Source organism: Schistocerca cancellata, chromosome 11 (assembly GCF_023864275.1).
Source record: "Schistocerca cancellata isolate TAMUIC-IGC-003103 chromosome 11, iqSchCanc2.1, whole genome shotgun sequence".
Lineage (NCBI taxonomy): Eukaryota > Metazoa > Arthropoda > Insecta > Orthoptera > Acrididae > Schistocerca > Schistocerca cancellata.
In genome coordinates this window covers 146,321,977-146,341,355 of record NC_064636.1, presented here as the reverse complement: position 1 = coordinate 146,341,355, position 19,379 = coordinate 146,321,977, and the positions used below count along the sequence as shown (strand labels likewise).

The 19,379-nt window shown below is 41.1% G+C and overlaps 1 protein-coding gene across 1 annotated transcript in view; it reads left to right on the top strand.

Moving 5' to 3' along the window:
• LOC126108686 (zinc finger protein OZF-like) overlaps positions 1–19,379 on the top strand; it is a 106,053-nt gene that overhangs the window by 71,317 nt on the left and 15,357 nt on the right. The window contains exons 4-6 of the mRNA XM_049914006.1: positions 232–309; positions 7,583–7,678; positions 18,756–18,821. Coding sequence (XP_049769963.1) covers positions 232–309; positions 7,583–7,678; positions 18,756–18,821 — 240 coding nt within the window. The remainder of the gene's footprint in view (positions 1–231; positions 310–7,582; positions 7,679–18,755; positions 18,822–19,379) is intronic.

Here is a 19,379-nt window from a genome sequence, read left to right as displayed (position 1 = left end):
GGATTAAGTTTTCTGTGAGAGTAGTGTCTCTTTGGATTTAATAAAGTGTAATCACTATGTGTTAACGCTAAGTTTAAGACACTCTCAATAGTCCTGCACTTCCGCCAATCCGGCACCTGTACGTGCAAGGAATCACCAGATTAACAAGAGTCTAGTGTACTTCCATTGTTATTTATAAAACAAATAATGCAATTCCTTAATCATTTTGTAATGCTGTATCTTTTATTGCAGGAACCAGAGTGTATTATTGTGCAAAAGCTGGAACCGGGTGACTACGATTTGCAACTCGGAGAGTCGGACACCACACAGGTAGGAAAGATTTTGCACTCTGACATACTTTTCTCATTTTTGTCTTCTTTCCCATTTATTTCTGATTTTGAGACACAGTTCTGTAGTAATAGCAAAACTTGATGCTAATTTTTTATCAAGCTTCTCTTCATGTCTGTAGCTTGTCAAGCTCGAACCAATGTTATTTTTATCCACTGGGTAGCACTGTAGACCTGATGAAAAACCTTGGACCGACAGCCACTTGAAGATAAATCTCAACTGTCAGATAAAAGCCTGCTTTCAATGTTGCTTGAAACAGTGTTAAGTGACAGATCTAGAAATCTAGTACAGTGCCCTAATACTGGTGCCATAGAGTAAAAAAGATGAGATTCTAATAATTACGACATGCACAGGGGAATTTAAACACTCATGCTTCCTGCATTTCGTACAGAAACGAAACAGGAAGCAACCATAATAACTGGTGTATTGGGAGGAGGGGGAAGAAAATGCACTTCGAGAAAGTGGGTGTTTATTAAAGTAGTGTGAAGTCATTAGTGTATTGCACTGTCAGATGTCCTGTGCAGTTTGCAAGGTACACGTTCTAACAACCCTACCACAACAAAGGTCAAAAATTAATTCTGATTGTAGTGTTGCTCACGCTGCTAAGTACTGCATTTTCGGGCAACAGCAAAGTTATATTATGTGGCAGGTGTCATTAGCGCACAGTTAATAAAGTCATTTCATGAAATAATGGATAAACTAGGCACTCATCTTTTCGTGTTTCCCACGCTGGTCTCGTTGTGAACTCATGGCTCAATTGTCGAAAATCTAGGTAGTGATGATTGCAAGCTCGGATGCAAAGGGGCCTAGGTTTTATTCTGCTATATTCAAAACTTTTGTAGATGTGTTTCACAAACCATTCTTGAAGATTAAACTTTTCAAAGTTAGCACAATGGTGATGTAAAAAAAAATCAGCACTCTGAATTCAAGTTACACTTCATTTTTATTGCTTTTGTTGCAATATCGCGTAACACACAAAACATCACTTCACAATGCAAAACATACTTGAAAACATCTTCCTCACTGTTAAAGTTCACATTTCATAAACTGACTACAATTTGCGTCTTTTCAACATGACCACCAAGACTTGACTCTCTAATAACCGCTTATGCGCACCAAAATTCAAAGTTACAAGTACGTCAAAGATTGTAGTGACAAAACAAAGAATACAGATAGGAATAATATCATTGCAATATGAACATATCGATGTATCAAAGTACCTCTACATTAATGAAATCAAATCTGAATGTTGTCACAGAAATATGTTAACTGTTCTACAGAAACACAGTAGAATATTGCTGGTATCGAGAGGTTGAGGTGAGGTGCCGTAATGGTTATGTAATTCAAGTACCATTACAACGTGTAGAGTTGATGGTGTTGTACAGGTTTGAAATTGGAGGAGGAGAGAGAAAATGCAATTCGAGAAAGTGGGTGTTTATTAAAGTAGTGTGAAGTTTTTAGTGTATTGCACTGTCAGATGTTTTATAGAGTTTAATGTTGAGAAATTCTCGGAGAATTTGTCAGTGACTGCAAGTTTGAGTCGGGTTGGAGGTATGACGAGATGGCCTAACAGCTGAGGCAGAAATATGTGATCAAAGTACGAGTCTGAATCCCAGTATTTACTAAATTTTTGTTACATAAAGTGTAACATTACGGTTCCAGATTCCTTTTCAGGTCTCAAACATCTACGACCATATATGCAGATTGGAGCAGCAAACGAAAATTAGTACAGAGGCTGGGATTTGAAACAGGACTTCCCGTTCGCTAGGAAGAAACACTAATTGCGGAGCCACTCAGGCACAGTGGCTTTGCACAACTGCGCTGACTACCGTAGCACACCTCCCTCCTCCTCCATTGTACCGGTCCCTCGTCCGTTCGAAACTCGACTGTGGGTGTTTTGTCGATGCGTCTGCACCTCCGTCCCTCTTATACAATTTCGACCCTATCCAGCGTCGTGGCATCTGTTTGGCCACGGGTGTCTCTTACACCAGCCCGGTCGAGAGTCTGTATACTGAAGCTGCCGAACTACCGCCGTCGTACCACCGCGACTTTCTCCTCGGCAGGTACGCGTGCCGTTCGTCTGCCGTGCGTGGCCACCCGTCCTGTGCCTCCTTCTTTGATCGCCAGTGTGGGGCGCATCCCTCTTCTGTGGTAACTCCCGGAGTCCGCTTTCGGCACTCGCTACGGCAGCTGAACTTCGCACTACCTGCAACTTTCCCGGTGGCTGTGAACCCTTCCCCGCCTCGGTTTCGTGAAGCGGCCCGTGTTGACCTCGGCCTTCGTTCATTTCCTGAGGACGCTACTACAGCCTCGGTCTATCGCCTTCAGTTTCGCAACCCTCGCACGGAACTTCGCGATAGTACCTTTGCGTACAGTGGTGGCTCTCAGACTGACCGTGGAGTCGGGTGTGCCTTCACCGTCGGCACTCGTGTCTTTAGATATCGGCTTCCGGCACACTGCTCAGTGTTTACAGCCGGGCTCTTCGCCCCGTATCGGGCCACGGAGTAAGTCCGGTGACACGGCCTGTTCGATTGTGTCCTCTTCTCGGATCCAGTCGGTGCCCTTCAAAGTCTCTCTGCACTGTACAGTGCCCATCCCTCAGTGCAGCGGGTCCAGAAAACTGTCACTGGCTCACTCTCGGTGGACCACTGTGACTTTTCTGTGGGTCCCCGGTCACGTCGGTCTGCCAGGACGCGAGGTTGCCGACGCTGCTGCCGAGGCTGCAGTCCTCGTACTTCGGCCCGCTAATTCCGGTATTCCCTCCGACGATCTCTGTGTTGCCGTCTGTCAGGAGGTGGTGCCCCTTTGGCATTGCCAACGGTCCTCTCTACACGGGAATAAGCTCCGGCTTACGAAACCTCTCACAGCGGCTCGGACGACCTCCTCTCGGCCCTCTCGCCGGGAGGAGGTCATTTTAACTGGGCTACATATTGGGCACTCCCTTTTTAGCTATCGTCTTTTGGTAAGTGGTGCTACCTCCCCTTTTTGTAAACATTGCGCTCAAGTTTTAATTGTTCGCCACTTCCTGACCGAATGCCCGTTTTTTTAACTGTCTATTTTCCCGCTCGGGTTTGCTGTCTGCCGTTTCAGCAAACGACATGCGTTCTGTCGACCGTGCTTTACTTTTTATCTGCCGATAAAATATGGCAGAGGCCATTTAACTTTTGGTTTTGGACTCCTATTTATGTATGGTGTCTTTTTGAACCCTTTCTCCACTTGCCTTCTCTTATGTCAATTGGGACTGACATATAGTTGTTTTTTAGCTCCTCTGTGTCTTCATGTTCTGTAGTTTTGACTTGGGTGCGTACGATCCCAGTTGTTTTTCCTGCCTTAAAGTAAAACAAAACAAAAAGCAATGCCTCCCTCCTCAATCCGAATTGCCGTCACTCCTTAGCCCACTCGGTACTCCCTGTAAACTCGAGCAGCGCTGCGGAGACTGCCCGACTCTGTCGGAATAGCGCCTCGGCGTTGAACGAAATGGGGGATCTTGCCAGTACCCCAGATGTGGCTGCGTTAATGAAATGAAACTTTTTGCTTCCAGAGATAGTTTCACGTGTCAAACATCTGTAATGTATATATGCAGACTGCAGTGCTGTTAAAGTTTAGGAGAATACCAAATGCGCTGAGGCACGAATGGAAATTTGAATTGGGGATGGACGGTGTCCCGGGTCAGTCAGTGTTGTCGTGCAAACCCACTGTGCCAGATTGGCGTATCGGTCGGCACGACTGCCTAGTGAGCGGAAGACACGGGTCGGAATTCCGGCCTCGGTACAAATTTTCATTTGTAGCTTAAGTTTGCGTATAAAATTTTTATTAGTTGTGGCAAATTCGTCTCGAGTTCTCAGTGACTCGGTACAATATGGAAAGTCGTATTCCTGCCACTGGGAGAATTTTCGTAACTGGTGGCGGAGTGAGGCCACAGTGTAATGCAGCTGGCTACAGTCTTGTAAGGTAAAACACGTTTCCGAGTAACGAGGGCTGACTGCAGAATGAATGTCACATTACAGTAAACGTACAAGTACAGCACATTAACAAGTGTTCTTTCGAAAATATATTATTCAGTTTTCGAAATGCAGTTCCATCGAGGTCGATATTGGTGTGATCTGTGATAAGAGTCAAGTGTATCAGTATTTCGTCTGCGTAATGCACTGAGCAGAAAGTAATGTGGCAGGATTACAGAAGTGCAGGTGACGTTATAAAACAGATCTGAAGATGGTCATTGCTGACCGAAACAGGTAGTCTAAGGACCAAAAGTTTTGTGATCGTTGGCAGAATTAAAAGAAATTCATAATGTGTTGTGTCCTCCGTGCTGAGAAACCAGTGATGGGTGATCTTTAATATTCCGTCATCTTACTCTTGTTATTAAATATTGCTGTAATAACAATATTGCTGTCATACTGAGTCAAGCAATTTTTGAACCTAAGAAATACCACAACCCCCCGATTGCTGCAATTTGCAGCTTTCTAGATGTTACGTGAGAAAAGGCCAAGTCGGCTTTTGTACGAAGGTGGTCTGAAAAGTTCTCCGAGTCACCACGAGAGGTCAGTGCTAGCGCAACGAGTTGTTAACGTGTCATTGGACTGTTGGCTGTAAACGTGGCATGTCAGTGCTCTCGGAAGAGAGCTGTGGCAGTGACACGGCTCTGTTGTTGTTCCCATGTAATTATTTGCGAAGATCGAGAAAATCGAAATTCGAGCAGTGATTAAGAACTTCGTAAAGATAGGTATGAACGCAAAGGACATTCGTGTTGATTTCCAGAATACACCGAGGGACTCTGCTCCTTCATCTTCAGCTGTTGCCAAGTGGACAAACGAATTTAAATTTGGTCGGGAGAACTCAGATGACGATCTCCGCAGTGGTCGGCCGAGATGTGTCACTGCTCCAGAGATAATTGCAAAAGTGGGCAAAATGGTCACGGAGGATTGTCGATTGAAAGTGTGTGAAATGGCTCACACTTGCCAGATGTCATCTGAAAGGGTATATTACATTTTAACTGAAGAATTAGAAATGAAAAAATTATCTGCAAGATGGGTGTCGCAACTCTTGCCACTGTACCTGCACACGTGTGCCGTCACCGTGGCAGAATTACATGATTTAAGGTACGAATTGTTGTCACACCCACCTTATTCACCTGATATGCCTCAGCCAGACTTCCATCTCTTTCCAAAACTGAAAATTTTTCTCGGTGGATGAAGATTCAGCTCAAACGAAGAATTATAGCTGGAGTTCGCAACTATTTTGCAGGCCTGGAGGAAATTCATTTTCGAGATGGGATCGAGGCACTGCAACATCGATGGACCGAGTGCGTTTATCTACAAGGAGACAACATTGAAAAATAAAAAAAAAGTTTCAGTGATGTATGTAGCTTTTTTCTGTTCCACTCTGAGAACTTTTCAAACCACCCTCATATAACATGTTTTTGGAATCCTTGCTGCTTTGAATGGAGGGTGTCATTTTATTTGAGATGCTGTAGTGCAACATGGGGTGAATGACCTATGTTCTACTGAAAACACTCGTGCTCATGAAAGATGGTCATACCTTTCCGAAACATTTTGTGTGTGGGGAGGGGGAGGGGGGGAGGTGGGGAGAAAATACTGTGCATGCCCTGATGTATAATCTGTGGAGATGGTCCGTATGCAACGACACAACACAGCAGAGGCGAGGCGCAGTGTGGTGGGTGCAATAGCACTCGCTGGATGTGGACATTTGTGCCTCGGTGACGTGCCCTGAAGGTATCGTGAACACACTAGAGAAAACAGGGATACTATAATGTAAATGCTCATGATAAATGAAGAGTGTAAGTCTTTGGTCTTAAGTTGAGTTCGTTGTGGTCAGACATTTTGAATGATGTATTTGGAAAGTTGAAAGTTATTGGTAATTGGATCTGTCTTCACAATTGATATAAATAGTTGAAGTGATACAGAAGATTACTGTTGAAGATGTATTTGTCATTTGGTAGCTCAAAATAGTGAGACACTTTCTCACAGCATCACCCACGACACGAATTCTCGAAGTGTAAGTTTGTGTGCAGTATGCTACAGAGTAGCCGTACGACGAGAATAAAACGAAAAGGTGACCGTATTTCAGGCAGACCGGTAAAAGGAAACTTAGACTACATCACACTGACATATCGCCCACGCAGTGTTTCCTACTCGTGGTGTTGCGGTAGAGTCGCTACAACACGGGAGAGAAGGAAACACCGCAATACCCAATTGTGTATGAGCTCAGGATATGTTGTAAAATCCGTGAAATAAATCACGACTGTGTTAGACTCGGTGATAACCTCGTATAGTAGTGAAAGTCCTGGTGGAGCAGTGGACTCACTGTTGGGAGATCCCCCAGTGCCCACGCACTGTCGGTTTTGTGTAGTTTTGCCAGGCTGGATAAGGAGAAGGGACGAGATGGTTCCTTTGAGAAGGAAGCAGCTGATTTCCTCGTGCTCTGTCTAATGGATACGTTAACCGTCTCGACACAGGTGATGCCCGTGTGTGTCTGTCAGCTCTTTCTGTACGATTCCACGAGGCACGCTGTTACCGAGTCTGATATAATTTCTTTGCTGTTTGTCAGAAGTCACAGTTTTCCTGTTGAATCTTTTTTTCCTGCCCTTGCTTATTTGTTTTGAAGTCCTGGCGGAACTAAACAACAGACGTTACCCTGTTTGCATATTTTATGACCTGACCTTGCCAAATTTGTTTATTGTGGATCACTAAACTGAAGATTTCTCTCTGCATAGTTGGGATATTAGTGTGTGCAAGTGGCATCTTTTTGAATACACCACTCATACATGTGTACAGAGAATTGTTCCATCATTAAAGAAATTCTTTTTCAGACCTGTTTGTTTGTTCTGATTATTGCCAGCATCATATATCATATATATGATATATATCATATATATATGATATATATCATATATGATATATATGATATATATCATATATGATATATCATGATATATCATATATATCATATCATATATATATCATATATATTGCCAGCAGGTTTAACATCAGAAGAGGCACCAATGTTAGCACTGAATAGGGGATCATGGAGGAACTGTATAAGGGAGGCTATGCTCCAGACTGAACGCTGAAAGGCATAATCAGTCTTAAATGATGATGATGATGACCTGTTTGTTTGTTTGTTTGTGTTTGTGTGTGTGTGTGTGTGTGTGTGTGTGTTATTACACTGGTATGTATGTCTCATTGGTTGTCTTTTAAGTGATTTTGTGTAATACAGTGATATTTCTTAATGGCAGGTGCACGAAGATGGGGTTGACCAGAGGCTGCCAGATATTCCAGCAGGAGGGGCTAAACAGGAGGTGATCCTCGGCCTGGCTCCGGAGGTGGAATGGGTGAGAGGTGCTCAGTAATGCTCCATTTAAGGCTGTCCAATGGTGTTTGTATCTAGCATGCAGATTGTACTGTTTCTTGACCTATTTGGTGTGGAGCGGTAGTGTCTTTAGATTGTCGTATGGTGGTTTTTGTAGAGAATCTCTTAAATGTAAATGAAAGATTGTTATTTGAGTTCATAACAGTTTTTAATTGCTGCAGTGATTTTTAGAGCCAAAAATAAAGTTTGCAGTTTTTCATAATCACCTCAAGATTTTTAGTAGTGAACCATAAAATTCTGAAAAATGAAATGTTAAAGCATCCATCTCGACTAGCTCAAGCTTTACGTATGTAACAGATAACAGAGGCTCACATTGGAGAACTGCTCGATGGTTATAAAAACTAAACTCATAGCTATGAAACGTTACATACGTCGTTCCAAAGATCTGGTAAAAGTCCTACTAGGACCGAAGGACATAGTGCGACAGCTGTTAACAACTTGTTTTTGAACCAACAACCTGCAGTGATTTAGTTGCAAAATCAGTAAAAGGTAGTTTATCTGACCACAGTGGTCAAATATTGACATTAAAATATACTGAACAGTTAAACAATGGAAAATCCAGGATGGATAGTAACAACATTACGAAAAGGAAAGTTGCTACTCACTATACATAGGAGATGGTGAGTCGTAATAGGAACAACAAATTGATCTGTCACAAATAAAGCTTTCAGCCATTAAGGCCTTTGTCAACAATGGGTGATTCTCTCTCTCTCTCTCTCTCTCTCTCTCTCTCTCTCTCCCTCTCTCTCTCTCTCGAAAATGCAACTCACACACACGACTGGAGTCTCAGGCACCTGAAACCACACTGCGAGCGGCAGCATCAATACGCGATGGGGTGGGGGTAATGAGGAGGCTGGGGTGGGGAGAGGAAGGGATAGTATGGTGGATGGTGGACAGTGAAGTGCCACAGGTTAGACGGAAGGTGGGGGAGAGATTTGGGGGGGGGGGGGGGGGGGGAGTAGAGGTAAAGAGGAAAAGTAAAGAGACTGGGTGTGGTGGTGGAATGACAGCTGTGTAGTGTTGGAATGGGAACAGGGAAGGGGCTGGATGGTGAGGACAGCGACTAACAAAGGTTGAAGCCAGGAGATTTACAGTCACATGGAATGTATTGCAGGAGAAGTTCCCACCTGCACAATTGGGAGAAGCTGGTGTTAGTCAGAAGGATCCTTATGGCACAGGTTGTGAAGCGGCCAGTGAGATGAAGGATATCGTGTTTGTCAGCGCGTTCAGCAATAGGGTGGTCTACTGTTTCTCGGCCACAGTTTGTGCAGACAGACAGGTTGTCGGTCGTCGTGCCCACGTAGAATGCGGCAGAGTGGTTGCAGCTTAGCTTGTAGATCACGTGGCTGGTTTCACATGCAGCCCTGCCTTTGATGGGATACGCGACGTTAGTGGCCGGACTGGTGTAGGTGGTGGTGGGAGGACGTATGGAACTGGTGTTGCATCCAGTGCATGGTCAGCTATCCCATTAAACTTGAGCTATAGTTCCTAGGAACATTTATAACTGTATTGACTTACACAAAAGGGTGATGCCTTATTTTGCAGATGCTACTAGAGAGGCATTGAGCATCATGAAGATACGTACCTATCAGATGCGAAGAGTGTCTGTCTAAGAAGTGGTAAGGAAGATAGTATTTCCTGCTAATAATATGAAATGTCCACAAGAGTGAAATCACAGAAATTTGAACTCGTGTGGAGTACAACTAAGAGTCACTGTTCCCATGCACCATCCCCAAATGAAATACAAAAACTGAGATGTCATTGCAGTTCTCGGAAGTATCCTCTGCTACACACCGTAAGATAACTTGAGGGGCTATAGTGCCCATTAGTGTCAAGTATTTGAATTAATGCCATCGTGGCAGCAGTATAAATGTGTCTCAAATGTTCACCATAGTGTGTAATTTGCTATAGATCACAAAAATGCTGTCTGAAATCCTTAAAGGAACATATTTCAGATTGGAACTATTAATAGTTATAGCTTTGATAACAGTGATGGGCCATGTTTCAAAACACTCTCCTATAATTTTGTGGGCGGTATTCACTCGAAGCTTGACACTTTCGTAGCACTCGTAAAGTGATAGGAAAACAAAGCCTGGAAAATCAGTGATTATAAAAAACACTGAGCTTTCCAGTATATATGTACATTTATAAAAGAAAATGAGAAAAATCTTTTTGGTGAGCAATGAAGTATGGGAGGAATTCTGAGACTGACATTGCACTCACATTAGTGTATCGGAAGGCAGAGGACGAGAAGTGGCAGACTGTGACGAAAGGATCTGAGGTCCACAAACAGTCGAAATCCTTGCAGAGTCTTTCAGAATAAAGCAAGTCTTTCGGAATTGTCCCAAGATGTCCCTGACATTTGCAGATGAAATCGGTTTTGGTTCCAGAAAAATGGTAACCTCAGTTTGTCAGTGCCACTCTTTTAGTAAGGTGGGTCGCTGCACTTTTGCTGCGACATCGCCCCAGTGGAAGGGTGGTTTGTTGCTGACTGCTGCAGCTTGTCAGCTCCCAGCTGTTTGATGGTACAGAGGAATGTAGCACAGGCCCAGGAGATTTTGTTGCTCCACATTGGCACAAGGCTTTCCATCTCTAGTAGGTTAATCACTTTTGGAAATTGGTTGTATAAGTATGCTGTTGTTGTTATTGTTTCCAGTCCAAAGACTTGCTTGATGCACCTCTCCATTCCACTCTCTCCTGTGCAAACCTCTTCATTTCTTAATACTGTATACACCTGAATCTGAGCAGTGCTTTTTTTCTGGTTTTCAGGATCCAAAAAACCGCCAGCAGCTTAGAATCAAATGCAAAGCAAATGGAAGTTCTGAAAAAATGGCATTGGGAACTGTCTCAACTAACTTTTGCCATCAGAAAAAATCAGTGCTAGACGGGAACGATTTTAGAGATCAGAGATAAATACTGGCATCAAATCTTCTGTGCTAGTAAAAATACATAAAAAAGTTAGAAAATAAAGGTACTTTTTTTCTGAGTTTAGGCCATCAAATTGTAATATCTCCACCTACGGAGAAAATAGAAATTCAGTATTGCTCATCTTCAAATGTAGCAGTCTTTCAAATATTTGTAGCAACAAAAATAAATTCCTCTACGTAAATACCGACAGTGCCTAAGGCTTTAGGATTCTTGCACAAGTTGGTAAGCTGTGGCTCATTTTCGTTTCACGTGCTGTGAAGTGCTTGTGTTAGTGAACCGTAATAAAGAGCTTTCATTACAGTGCCAAATTCCAGGCGGAAATTATTTCTTATGCAGAAAAAATGCTAACCGTGCTGTAGGCGCTTAAGGCATCGGCAGACGTCGGCTTCGTGGTGCTGCTGTTTTTCCAGCGCTGCCACTTCACTACGAATCTGCTACGAAAAGCCGATTGGCAAACTCGTGTTCAGAACGTACGTCAATATGGCCGACACTTTGTCAGTACATCTTCGATGTTTTCCTACCGGTGACAGTAGACGGTTCCTATGAATCGTGAATCGCATACTCTCTTTGTCCAGGTTGTATACGACCTGGGACAACCGGGAGATCCGGGAAAAACCCGGGAATTTTTTCATCTGGGAGAAAACTGGGAAAACCCTGGGAATTTTTTAGAATTCCCAGAATTTTTAGTTGTTTTAGTTTTCAGTTAAATTTTTGTAATTTTGACTGGTAAGAACCGATACTCTAACAAAGGATATTACTGTATCCCGCTACTGCAGAATAATACTGCAGCATTAAAACATGAATGAGAGAAAAAAATGAAAATAAAACTTAAATTGCAAAGGAAATAAAATAACACAGTGCTCGTACAAGCGTCTGCCGACAGCAAAATGTGTCAAAGGCTTTAGGAAGACTATGCAGTGCTTCGTAACAACAAATTGCCTCCGATGAATGTGGCGTCGCAACTGTTTACGTTAGATCAATTAGCCAGTTACCAGTGGGCTCACACACACACGTAGTTGAGTTGCGTTTTAGTAACACCTTCTCCCGCTTCTGGCTACAGAAGTGTGGCTGTTGGCTGTGTAAGCAGCAGTAGCAGCAACCAGCCACATGGGACACCCAGAAAGATTTTACTGATGTGCCCAAGCTGCCAGATTCACACGTGCGCAGCAGGCTCGCACCTAATGTGTGGGGTGGGGAAGGGGGTGGGAGACCGGAGTATCTGAACTGGATGGCAATTTAGGGAGGAGGGGGCAAATTCATATTCTTGAGGGGGAAAAAAAAAACTTTGTTTCACAAAGCACCTAGCTTCCAGCGCAAGTCGGTCTATCGATTATTCGTATGACTTTGAAAGGCACCCCTGCTGGTTTTTGGACATTTTTGAACACATTATAAGTTGATTTCTGAATGAAGTATAAGTTGATATTTGAATGCGTGCATAGTGTACGTGATATCTCTGCCAAGGGAATCCTCGTCGCATCTAGGAATGAACTTTCCTGCAGACAAAACGGGACGGGGCTATACGAGCTGAGTGGAATAAAGCTCAACCTGTGAATGCCAACTGCTGCTTGTTTATGTGGTTGATTTGGTTTGCAGATGTTCGGCGTTGTTATAATTACTAGCGAAATCCGTAGATTCAGACTACCAGAGTGGAAATAGACGACTAACAGGTATAACACGTAAGAAAGATTACGTATTTCTTCTCGGTGTATCCAAGGAAGTGAAGTTTGACAGAAAATTTTTGGCCAGATCGCTACACTAGTCAGGGCCAGTTGTAGTCCCCTGCTAGCAGCCACTTAAGTCCCATTCTCGGAGTAGTGCAGAAAACGCATTGTACGAACACGTAATAATGCCTAACTGGAGAATAATCGCTGGATAACTAAACCGGTGAGTGTGGCAGGGTTAGTAAAGTTTACCGGAGAATGAGTTTTGACAGTGGTAGGAATAGTTACAGAATTACTGATGATGAGATTGTTTGTTAGAATGAGGAAGGAGAAGAGAACGGGGACATCACACAAATTATGGAAGAATATGACGATTCCAAATTTATACAAAAATTTCTTTGTACTACTTTTCAGTCTTGTGAATGAGAAACTGAACCATATGCATGAAATCTGAAACTATTTCCTAACATAAAGCTTTTTGATTGTAGTATGCCAAATAGGTATTTCGTATTGGTACTTCGTGAATTATATTCTGTCGTACTATAAAAATGATCGTTATTGCCAAAACAGTCTCACTTATTTGGTGTGTGTTACAATTGCTGCAATATTAGAAAGGCCTATTTTGTTTCATCCAGCAACAGGGGCAACATAGATGTAATCAGATCGAGAAATCACACCAGTCTTAAGTACTATTTCTATTAACAGCTTTTTCAGTGTTGGACGACAACATTTTGATTTTTCATCTAGCAAAACATTTAGCGAACTGGGATGAGGTAATAGTTCTTTCGCAGAAAGGAAAGCACACCAGGTAAAGCTGTAGGAAGATTAGAGAGAAAAATTGCTAGGATCTAAGGATTGACGAAATGTGTACTGTTTTGCCTGTCTCTTGTCTTTACTGGTTTTAGGTATCCTATATTTAATTTCATGTCACACAGAAGAACAAGTTATTAGACAATAGGCAATAAAGAGTCCATATTTTCTGAAGAGTTCTTGTTCTCCCGGTGACATATAATCATATCCAGTATTAATCGCGAATTTTTGTTTTTTATTTTTTTGTGTGTTTAAGAGGGGCAGGATGTCAAACTGGCCGACTGGGAGCAGGAGAGGCACTACAGGCCATTTTAATTTCCACTGTCCTGAAATAGTTTGATGGCATCCATTACAAAATATACACGTTTGAGTTCCACAGAGCAAAATACAGTGACATGTGGTATAAGAATGTTGTTTGAAGAGGCACTTCGGCACACTTAAGATCAAATAACATGTCTTACATTTCCTCGAAGATATATATTTTATGTGTCAGGCTCTTCAGAAAGATGTGCACTACAAAATGAATATATATATATATATATTTTAATTTTGACGTTCTTATGCATTATGCATAGAGCGCAGAGCAGTCTGAGTTATAGTGCGGAGGGGGATGAGGGGGGAGGGGAGTAGGGGGCTAGTTTCCAGATGACCCGTGTTTACATTTAGTGATTTCTCTGTTTCCTCCTCGTTTACTGCTCTCACGTCAAATGAAAACAAGACGGATTTCTGTGGCTGGGAGCTATCAAGTGAATTAAAATACATTCACATAATTACTATGTTACTAGTTTCAGATTTGATTTTATTTCCACCTTTCTGACAGTCAAGTATTAATCGCCTTGCAGAACAATAAAGTTATTTTTGTCGGTTTGTTAAAGGAATTTTTCTTTTATTAAGGTTTCCTGCAGAGGCAGTAAATTTATTTGAAACGAAATGTTTAATTCCACACTACTGGCTAGTTTCAACTGTTCACTGCATTTAAAGTGCACTTACGGCATTAGGCCATAAGAAAGTACCAAACGTAAGATAATACAGTACTGGTACTCCAAGAAAATTTATGTCCTGAAAACCAGACTGAAAAGCTTAGTATCAGGTTGAGGCATACGTCATTGGGAATCTGGACATACGAATGTGCACATCAAGGCGAACTATGCATTTTAGCCTGGTTCACGAAATTCCGACGCTCTGATGTCTTGTTTCTTTTATGACTTAATGTAAGTAAGCTCTTCTAATGTTTCACACATATAAACATATGGGCTTCCTACGTCACCGTAGCTGCGCAAGTGCGGGGATGCCTATTATCTGGCACTCTCTGGCAACTGCTGAAATGAATCTATTTCTAACAGGTTGCGGGAAAATATTGCGAATTTTGGTTCGAAAAGCATTGTTTTCGAAGTAAATTTCCTTTTACGCAAGATGAACTATGTGCGAGAATGCACGATGAATTTCTGTGGTCACAGTGTGTTTGATATCATTTAAAAATCAACTCTTTGATGATGAGCCATTTAGAAGAATTTTGAGCCCAGAATGTCAAGATTTATGTCGGTATTAAAAATTTTACTGGCGTATTTGTGTGATGTATCTTAAAGTGTAACATGCGCTAAACAGATCAACATTAAATGTGAAAGCTTAGCTTATCTTGTAGCTTATTAGTCTTCGAGACAAATATTATATGCGAAAGCTTTTCTTGTAGCAACACTATGTATATTAACTTAAACCATTAACTTTTTCTGTTGTTGGAATTCGAATTTATGCTTTCGTAATTCCAAAATGTGCAGCGTACATGTTGCTGCACGTCAAAGATCTTTCCAAAACGTGTTTTTCCCCCCTGAGTTTCATTTTCTAAAGTGCCGGGAAATTCTATGCTGCTGTATAAAACCATATCCATTCAAAGGATTGATAAATTTTAGAGTAGTGACAGAAAGTATACTGTCACTTAACACGGAAAAAGTGTATTTTCACCCATGAGAAAGTGTATTTTGAAGCAGGAGATCCGGGAAAATCCGGAAATTCTTTTTCCTTGTCCGCGTATACACCCTGTTGTCATAAGACTAATACGAATGTAAACATTACAACATATATTCTTGTGTGTTAGCTGTTACCTCATTTAAATCCTGTCCCTCTAATAAAATGGAGTGAGACAATCATAAATGCTGACAAATGTGCATATCATGTAATGCTTACATTCGTATTATTCTTATTCTGAATATAACAATGAAAAAAAATCATTATTGATAAAATTATTTAATTGAATAGGTAAAAAATCTACTCACAAAGCAGTGGCAGGTGCAGCTTAGAATGTAGCTTAGATTTGGGTAAATATGGTAAGTTGCATCCTTGTGAATCGGCCTGTTGTATTCATCTCTTGGTCTCCCTCTAAGATTTTTACCCCGCACACTTCTCCCCCAATTCTAAATTGAGGATTCCTTGATGTCTTGGAATGTGTCCCGTTAACCGATCCCTTCCACTAGTCGGGTTGTGCTACAAATTTCTTTTTTCACTAATTTTGTTCAGTACCTCCTCATTAATTACGTGATGTACTTGTCTAATCTTCAGCATTCTTCTGTAGCGCCACAGTAAGAAAGCTTGTACTCTCTTCTTGTCTAAATTGTTTATGGTACATGTTTCACTTCCATACATGGCTGCTCTCCATGCGGATACTCCCAGAATTGACTTCCTGATTCCTAAATCTATATTCGATGTTAACAAGTTCCTCTTGTTTAAGAAACACTTTTCCTGCCATTGCCAGTCTATGTTTTATTTCATCCCTGTTTCATCAGTTATTTTACTGTTCAAATAGAAAAACTCATCTACCTTTTTCAGTGTCTCATTTCCTAATTTAATTCCATCAGCAGTACCTGATTTAATTCGACTACCTCCTGTTATCCTAGTCTTGCTTTTGCTGGTGTTCACCTCATATCTTCCTTTCAATACACTGCCCATTACATGCAACTGCTCTTTCTAGTCCTTTACTGTCTCTGACATAATTAAAATGTCATCGGAAAATCTCAAAGTTTTTATTTCTTCTCCCTGGACTTTAATTCCTAGCCTAAATTTTTCTTTGATTTCCTTTGCTGCTTGCTCAGTGTATGGATCAAATAATGTCAAGGAATGGCTACAAACTCGTGAAGAGAGTATTCCAGTCAACATTGTCAAAAGCTTTCTCTCTGTCTACAAATGCTATAAATGTAGATTTGCCTTTTCTTAACGTATCTTCTAAAATAACCTTAACGTATCTTCTAAAATAACTCATAAGATCGGTACTGCCTTGCATGTTCCAGCTTTTCTCTGGAATCAGAACTGATGTTCCCCAAGGTTGGCTTCTACCAGGTTTTCCATTCTCCTTCTGTAAAGAATTCATGTTAGTACTTTGCTTATTTAACTGATAGTTTGATAATATTTACACCTGGCAGCAGCTGTGTTCTTTGGAATTGTAATTATTACATTTTTCTTCAAGTCTGAGGGTATTTCACCTGTCTTGTACATCTTGCATATCAGATGGAAAATTTTGTCATGGCAGGCTCCCCCAAGACTATCAGTAACTTTGGTGGAATGTCATCTACTCCTGCACCCTTGTTTGGACTTAAGTATTTCAGTGCTCTGTCAAATTCTTATTGCAGTATCATATCTCCCATCTTGTCTTCATCTATGTCCTCTTCCATTTCCATAATATTGCCTTCAAGTTCATCTCCCTTGCATATACCTTCTATATGCTTCTTCCACCTTTCAACTTTTTCGTCTTTGCTTCGGACTGGTTTTCCATCTGAGCTCTTGATATTCATACAGCTAGTTCTCTCTTCTCTAAGGGCTTCTTTAATTTTCCTGTAGCCAGTATCTATTTTTCCACTAGTGATATATGCTTCTAATTACTTTCATTTGTCCTCTTAGCACCGGCCGGTGTGGCCGAGCGGTTCTAGGCGCTTCAGTCTGGAAGCGCGCGACCGCTACAGTCGCAGGTTCGAATCCTGCCTCGGGCATGGATGTGTGTGATGTCCTTAGGTTAGTTAGGTTTAAGTAGTTCTAAGTTCTAGGGGACTGATGACCTCAGATGTTAAGTCCCATAGTGCACAGAGCCATTTTTGTCCTCTAGCCATTCTCACTTAACCATTAACACTTCCTGTCAATCTCAGTTTTTAGATATTTGTATTCCCTTTTGCCTGCTTCATATGCTGCATTTTTATATTTTCTCCTTTCATTAGTTAAATTCAATATCTCCTGTGTTATCCAAGGGTTTCTATTAGGCCTTGGCTTTTTACCTATTTGATCCTCTGCTGCCTTCACTATTACATCTCTCAGAGCTACCCATTCATCATCTCTTTGCTCTGTTGTAGTCAGTCATCCTAATGCTCTCTCTGAAACACTCAGCCGCCTCTGGTCATTTCAGCTTATCCAGGTTCCATCTAATTAATTTCTGCAATTTCTTTAGTTTTAAACTACAGTTCATAACCACTAAATTGTGGTCAGAGCCCACATCTGAGTCAGTCTGAAACCTTCCAGTGTTTCCAGGTCTCTTCCATGTATTCAACCTTCGTTGATGGTTCGTAAATTGCAATGATTAAATTATCCCCTGTACAAAATTTAGCCAGGTGGCTTCCTCTTTCATTACTATTCCCTGGTCCATATTCACCTACTACTTTTCCTTCTCTTCCTTTTCAGCTACTGAGTCCCCATTCCCCACTACAATTAGATTTTTGTCTCTCTTGACTATCTGAATTCTTTTATGTCATCATGCATTTCTTCAATATCATCATCATCATCTGCAAAGCTAGCTGGCATATAAACTTGTACTACTGTGGTGGTGTGGGCTGTGTGTCTGTCTTGCTTATGACAGTGCATCCACATTGCTGTTTGTAGTAGCTTACCTCCGTTCCTGTTTTCTTATTCATTATTAAACCAACTCTTTCTTAACCACTATTTGACATTGTATTATAATCATATATAATTATCTGAACCAGAAGTTCTGTTTCTCCTGCTACCATTATAGTATGACAGTGAACTGAGTTTTTTGGTTGTAATGTGGTTTTGCTTGTTAATGCTAACTTATTTCCTTTTTATTGATGCACAACTTTTTAGTATAAATTTTATCAATTAAGGTGGGAGTACAATCATTGTTTCTCCCCCGTCCCACTGTTTTTAGTTCAGATCTAATATTTTATTTACTAAGCAAATATTTTATTAGTCATTTTATGCAAGTCTGAAAAACTGCTTTCTTATCTGTTTTTGGATGGCAAGAACTACGGTGAATTATGCAGTCTGTGGCCGTCTTCTTCCGGGAGATATTGAATTAGTCTATTGGCCCACTTTTGGTGTTTTTGAGATCTAGAAAGTTTATTTGTTTTGTAGTTTGTGCTCAATTGTAAATGTGATGTTTTTATTCAAGTATTTGCAGTGTGAGTGTGTTTTTGTTTCTGTTCCATGAAATAAAATTAGCATGCTTTCTACATATATGTGATAGTAATAAACTTTGTTAGTCTATGAAAGTTGGTCCAAAAACTGTTCCCAGTACTGCGTAGGAAAATATTAGCTAGTGAACCAGAAAGGCAATTTCTCATTGCAAGCTGTGGAGGACCAGCTGTTCAAGACATTCTCAGTCGCTTTGTCAGCAGAGAGCTACTTACGCTGACACGTTTCTCCACTTCACAGGTTCCGACATGTTTACCTGCCGACGACGAGGCCTCGAGAGACCCCCTGGCTTCTGAAGGAGACATAGTGAGTGCTTTGCTTGTCTTTTTATTTACCGTATTGTCGCATTACTATCTGATTGTCGTACTTAATAAAAATCATTGTTTCACGCAAGCAAAAATTATGTTTTAGACTTGTGTGTTTCCACCAACAAGCCAGCCAATACCACCAACAAACTAAAATTTGCGGGATAGTATGCAGAAATTAATTGATTTTAATATGCTTAACTTCGAGTGTAGATAGATTAGATCCGGGAATTGTATACGTTAATTAATAACATGAGAACTAGTTGCACTCAATCTTTTTTTATTGTTTCTAGTAGCATCATTTACACATACAATTTTGTATAGACTTCAGTTGCTCTCAGATGCATCACAAATTGTATGGCTGATTAACTAATACTGTATGCTGATCAGTACAAACTTGATTTACAACTCGTACTGGAACAAACTAGGTGTGTGTAGAACTGACTGGGAAGGCACAACTGCCGTGGTATAAATAAAGATTGTGGCGAAATAAATAAAAAAAAAAAAATTTATTGATTTTTTGAAAAGAGGAAAAATTATGAACATAGAAATGTAACTT